Raw genomic sequence first — 5,386 nt, forward strand, 5'->3', positions numbered from 1 at the left:
AAAGCACTAGGGAGGGTTGAGAATTGAATGCTGTACTGTTTTGCATTTCAATAAAATTACGAGTAAGTATCACCGTGAGGAATTTTTTTTTTAATATTTAGTGTTGGTTTTTCAACTGACAAAAAAGTTCGATGCGTCTAAATCAACAAAAATAAAAGAAAATAATTGTACGGAGAATTTTATTTGTGAGAATCAAAATCAAATCTGTTATAGTTCCAGTGAGAAGCGTGTCCCATTCCGAGTGCACCGCATCCTCTTTTCTATTCTCATAATGAATTTTTTTTTATTTTTGGGTGAATTATGGGCCTGCCCGATATTTTTATAATGATTTTAAGGGGTGCTATTTTGACCGCGTTGTCTCCATCGTCCTCTCTCTCATTAACTTAAGCCACCAACCATCTATTCTCTCTCACAGTACCATTTAGATTGGAACGACGAAAAATAGACGACAACCGAGCAAAGCATATCCATCAATCAGATCTCCGGGCACTTATCATCACGTGGGAGGCCAAACCCATACACAGCATCATCTGTGAGCTGTAAGAGCATGAAGAGTTCCGACACCTCGACTGCCCTCCTAGGAGCTTCTTCTGGCGGAGGAGGGGAGAAAACGCCTAAGGGGCGGCGGTGGCTGTGGTGGATAACTTTCGATGCGGCTGAGGCAAAGAGGCAGGCCCTGTTTTCGCTCCCGTTGATCCTGACCAACCTCTTCTACTACGGCATCGTTCTGATATCTGTCATGTTTGCTGGCCACCTCGGTGAGCTGGAGCTCGCTGGCGCCACCCTCGCCAACTCCTGGGCCACCGTCACTGGCTTCGCTTTTATGGTAACCGGCCCTTTCTCCCTCTCTATCGGTTTTTGATTATACATAAGTATAATATGTGTCAAGTCAAATGATTAGTGCATATATTATTAAGATAATATGTAATAACATATGTCATCGTGTTTTACAAACTAATCGCATGATAAAATTTATCCTAAATGGCATATTATTAGAAAGAAAAATAAAATAAATTCATGATGGTGGTAGAGAGGAAAAAGCTGAGAATAAGAGTTGGAATTTTGTTCTTTGGACTTATTAGGCCTGAAAGAAACCATAAAAAAATAATTATTAATTAATTGCTTTTGTTCTTTTATCTTCGGTTTTTAGCATTTCCCAAAGTGATGCTGGACTGGTCATTGTCGGTTGGTCACGCTGCCCATCTCAATTAAGTTTCGAGAAAAATTATACATATAGTCCTCTAAATTTGAATGCTTATATATAGGAAAAAATAAAGGTGATTGTGATTCATAGCCACGGACCGCAATCGTGAGATAGGTCGTAACACACTAAGCCAGGACATAGTAACTCTTTATGCAAGGAATGATAATGCAAAATATAATCTCGTGACTGGAGGTATAGGTCTAAAGTGACCTCCCTTAAGGTGGTGGTGCCCGTCGACATCGTTCCCTATCGGCTGCCGTCGTCTCTCTCCCTCTCAGTTTATCATCCTCCATTTAACAGATAGTACCATTTGAGTTGAGGTTATACATTGCCTCAAATTTCGAATAGGTTCACAAGTTTAATATTATTAGTTTAGTTGTTATTAATTTTTTATAAATTTTACAAATAATTTTTATTCCAAAATTTGTCGTGTCAATAATCTTTACAAAAGTCAAGTGATATAATTGTGATGAATAAGAAATTTAACGTTGAGGCAAAATTAAACTAAAGAACAAAGAATATGATAAAAGAAATAGCAAAAAAATATTGAGGACCAAAATTAAATTTTTTTCTAATAATTATTTTGATAAAATGATCTAAATAGAAAAGTAGTCAAAGGTATTGGATGAAATCGAACCAACAAAAAGGAAAATGATTAAAACAAAAACATATTCGAAAGTATAAGATGTAAATGACCAAAAAAACAAAAGGGTCTAAAACAGAAAAGTAGTTAAACCTAGAGAACCAAATGTACAGTTTTCCCAAGTATTTATAACAGTCCTGTTAATGTTTATCATGCCCGTCATGTCACCTTCTTAATTTAACTATTTCGGGGTAATTTTCTATGCTAGTACCCTAGTTATATTTCGGGATCATTGGATAATCCTATGGTATAACAGTCGCATTCTCATTTTAGATTGGTTTAAGTGGAGCTCTCGAGACGCTATGCGGGCAAGGATTTGGAGCCAAGCTGTACCGAACCCTTGGGATCCATCTCCAAACATCGTGTATCATATCATTCATATTTGCCATCCTCATCTCCATCCTCTGGTACTTCACCGAACCAGTATTGGTCCTACTGCACCAGGAGCCAGAAATTGCAGAGACCGCCGCACTCTACATAAAGTTCCTCATCCCGGGGATCTTTGCTTATGCATTCTTACAAAACATCCTGAGATTTCTTCAGACGCAGACCATTCTTTTACCCCTTGTGATCTTGTCGTTCATCCCTTTAGTCATTCACATTGCTATTGCATACTCCCTGGTCCATTGGACTGCTCTCGGCTTTGAGGGAGCCCCACTGGCTGCTTCGGTTTCGCTTTGGCTGTCATTTCTCGTGTTGGCTCTCTACGTGACCTGTTCAAACCAATGCAAGCATTCATGGGGGGGATTCTCTGTAGAGCCATTCCAGTACATAGCCTTTAACCTGAAACTGGCCTTGCCCTCTGCAGCAATGGTATGGTAGGTGAGCATCTATATATATAGTTGAAAATTTGTTTAATTAGTTCTGAAAAATATAATCCATCTGCAGCTTGGAATACTGGGCTTTCGAGATTTTAGTTTTCCTCGCGGGTTTGATGATGGATGCACAAACAACCACGTCTTTGATTGCGATTTGGTATGTTCAAATTTCCGTCTCTATCTTTTGGGTATATGCTTTTTGTTCAAATCTAACTTATGTTGCTATCAAAGCGTGAATACAGAAGCCGTCGCCTACATGATCACATATGGACTTAGCTCTGCTGCAAGGTTTGTAAAATCTCCTCCATTTTGTTATTAGCTTTTCACGAATATTTTTATGCATATCCAATCTAAAAAAGAAGTATTTTGCAGCACGAGAGTGTCAAATGAGTTGGGTGCAGGCAATGTAGATCAAGCAAAGAATGCCATGGCCATGACCTTGAAGTTCTCTATCATGCTCGCCATAACTTTCGTGCTCGCTCTAGCCTTTGGCCACAACTTGTGGGCCGGCCTCTTCAGTGGAAGTTCCACAATAATAAAGGAGTTCGCTTCCATGACACCATTTGTTGCCATCTCGATAACGCTCGACTCTATACAGGGCGTCTTATCAGGTTATATCAACTTTTCGGAATAACAGAAAACAAACAAATTTTTGTCTGCTTATCGATTGTATTTCTGGAAGAAAAGAAAACAAAGTATTAAGTGCTTTCAGGGGTGGCTAGAGGATGTGGGTGGCAACATATAGCTGTGTGGGTTAACTTAGCGGCCTTTTATCTCATTGGAATGCCGGTCGCCGTTCTCCTCAGTTTTAAGTTTAATCTACATGCTAAGGTAAGACTATCAATCATCTAGCCCGACCTGACAATAGCATTAAGCAAGCCCCACACAAACATCAAATTTATTTGGGACACGTATTTGATGAACAGAGTTTTCTTTAAATATTTTTTTGTGCTAAACGATTTTCATTGGCTTTTGTGTCTGCCGATACAGGGATTATGGATAGGCCTAATATGCGGCCTCTTATCCCAAGCTCTCACCCTCTTGGTTATAACGATCCGAGGGAGATGGAGTAGAGTCAATCTCTCCATCAACGACGATGACGAGAATCAAGTTATCGCATAACATTTATATGCAAAAGAAGATCTGTTAAGAAACTAGTTTTTTTTTTTTTGCTGGGTTGTCCAGAAACTAGTTAAGATTGATAACAATTGCGAATTTGTAAGGGTAAATTGCACCGGTGGTCTAAAAAATTTTACAAATGTTTTAATATGGCACAAAAAGTTTTTTTTTTAACTTGATGGTACAAAGCGCTTTAAAGTTGTTTTAGTATAGTATAAACCGTCATCTCGTCATTGACGTTGTCAAGCCATACTTTACAAGACTGAAAATTTTACACTATCATGTAACTTACGTTAAACATTTTGTACTATTAAGTTAAAACTTCAAAATATTTTGCACTATCATGTAACGTTCCACAAAAATCGATTTTTCACCATCAACATCAGCTTGACGGTGTCAATTGCGAGATGACGGTTTGTACTATACTGAAATAACTTTGAAACATTTTGTGCCATCAAATAGCAAAAAAAAAAACTTATATCATATTGAAACATTTGTAAAATTTTTTGGACCACCAAAGTAATTTACCTAATTTGTAAACAAAAACCTCTGAGAAAATCTTAGTTGATCAATTTGGTGAGGAAATGCCAACAAAAGATAACCAACTCAGATGTGGGGCCCCATAATTCTCTCCCACGTAACTCTGTTATGTGCTGCTATTGTTAAATCGTCCTACAATAAGTTTGCCTTTTTTTAATATCAAGTCCTATAAGCCTCATTTTAACTTTTTTTAGTTTTAAATATTTGTTGTGTTAGATACTTATGATACAATTGGTGACTGATCATTAATCGGTGCTAACGTGGATGTAAACGACATTAAATCTTTTTTACCTGTATTTAAAATACTTACATGGAAATTAAAAGAATTAAAACAATTAACCAAAATTAAATAAAATGCAGAAAAAAAATCAAAAAATATTAATTAAAAAATTAATACTTTTGAAAATTTTAAAAAACTTAAAAAATTTTAAATAAATTTAAAAAGTTTAAGGAAAAATAGAAGAAAAATTACACAAATTAATTAAATTTATAGAAAAAGTGCGAGGTTGTCGAAGGTTATGGTCGGAGGGGTCCCATTTCTGATCCTTCCCTCATTCTTGTCTCTCTCTTTCAAAGAGAATATGAGGGAAAGACCAGATCTGGTGCTAGGCTCCCCCTCTCGATTACCCCTGCCTCTTGCGAGGTTGACAGGGGCTTAAAGCCTCTGACAACCTTATCAGGAAGAAGGACTAGCCTGAAGAGGTCCCCCAGTCTAGCCCTTCCCTTTTATATTTTCCTTTTATGAACTTTTTGTAATTTTTTAGAACATTTATTTTAATATTTCTGAATATTTATGTATTTTCTTGTTTATAAAAAAATGGATTTTTTTGTAAATTTAATTATATTTGATTTTAAATTTTTTTGAATTTAATGTAGTTTTTCTTCTATTTTTATAAAACTTTAAAATTTTTAAAAAATTAATTTTGGTTCATTTTATTCAATTTTTATTTTTATTTTTTACTTTTTATTTGTTTAAATCTTTAAGATGGTTGGTCCATACGTACCATGTTAATGGCTAGCCAAGCATTTTCACATCATTACATCCACATCATCGCCCGTTAA

General features: G+C 36.3%; 1 protein-coding gene across 1 annotated transcript; it reads left to right on the plus strand.

Annotated features, from left to right (window-relative positions):
- Window positions 1–347: 347 nt before the first annotated feature.
- On the plus strand, window positions 348–4,487 carry LOC116201056 (protein DETOXIFICATION 19-like). Its single transcript, XM_031532130.1, has 7 exons — window positions 348–826; window positions 2,121–2,665; window positions 2,736–2,822; window positions 2,897–2,953; window positions 3,038–3,276; window positions 3,378–3,496; window positions 3,656–4,487. Exons 1-7 carry the CDS (start codon window positions 548–550, stop codon window positions 3,785–3,787), a joined length of 1,458 nt encoding a protein of 485 aa, XP_031387990.1. The 5' UTR covers window positions 348–547; the 3' UTR covers window positions 3,788–4,487.
- The last annotated feature ends 899 nt before the right edge of the window (window positions 4,488–5,386 follow it).

This window comes from Punica granatum, chromosome 3, assembly GCF_007655135.1.
Source record: "Punica granatum isolate Tunisia-2019 chromosome 3, ASM765513v2, whole genome shotgun sequence".
Lineage (NCBI taxonomy): Eukaryota > Viridiplantae > Streptophyta > Magnoliopsida > Myrtales > Lythraceae > Punica > Punica granatum.

What these genes read in the sequence shown, in the direction of transcription:
- LOC116201056 (XM_031532130.1), top strand. Translation starts at nt 548, where the DNA reads ATGAAGAGTTCCGACACCTCGACTGCCCTCCTAGGAGCTTCTTCTGGC. An exon ending in CCCTCTGCAGCAATGGTATG is followed by an intron (nt 2,666 to 2,735) that starts GTAGGTGAGCAT and finishes ATCCATCTGCAG; the next exon opens with CTTGGAATACTGGGCTTTCG. An exon ending in AGTTTAATCTACATGCTAAG is followed by an intron (nt 3,497 to 3,655) that starts GTAAGACTATCA and finishes CTGCCGATACAG; the next exon opens with GGATTATGGATAGGCCTAAT.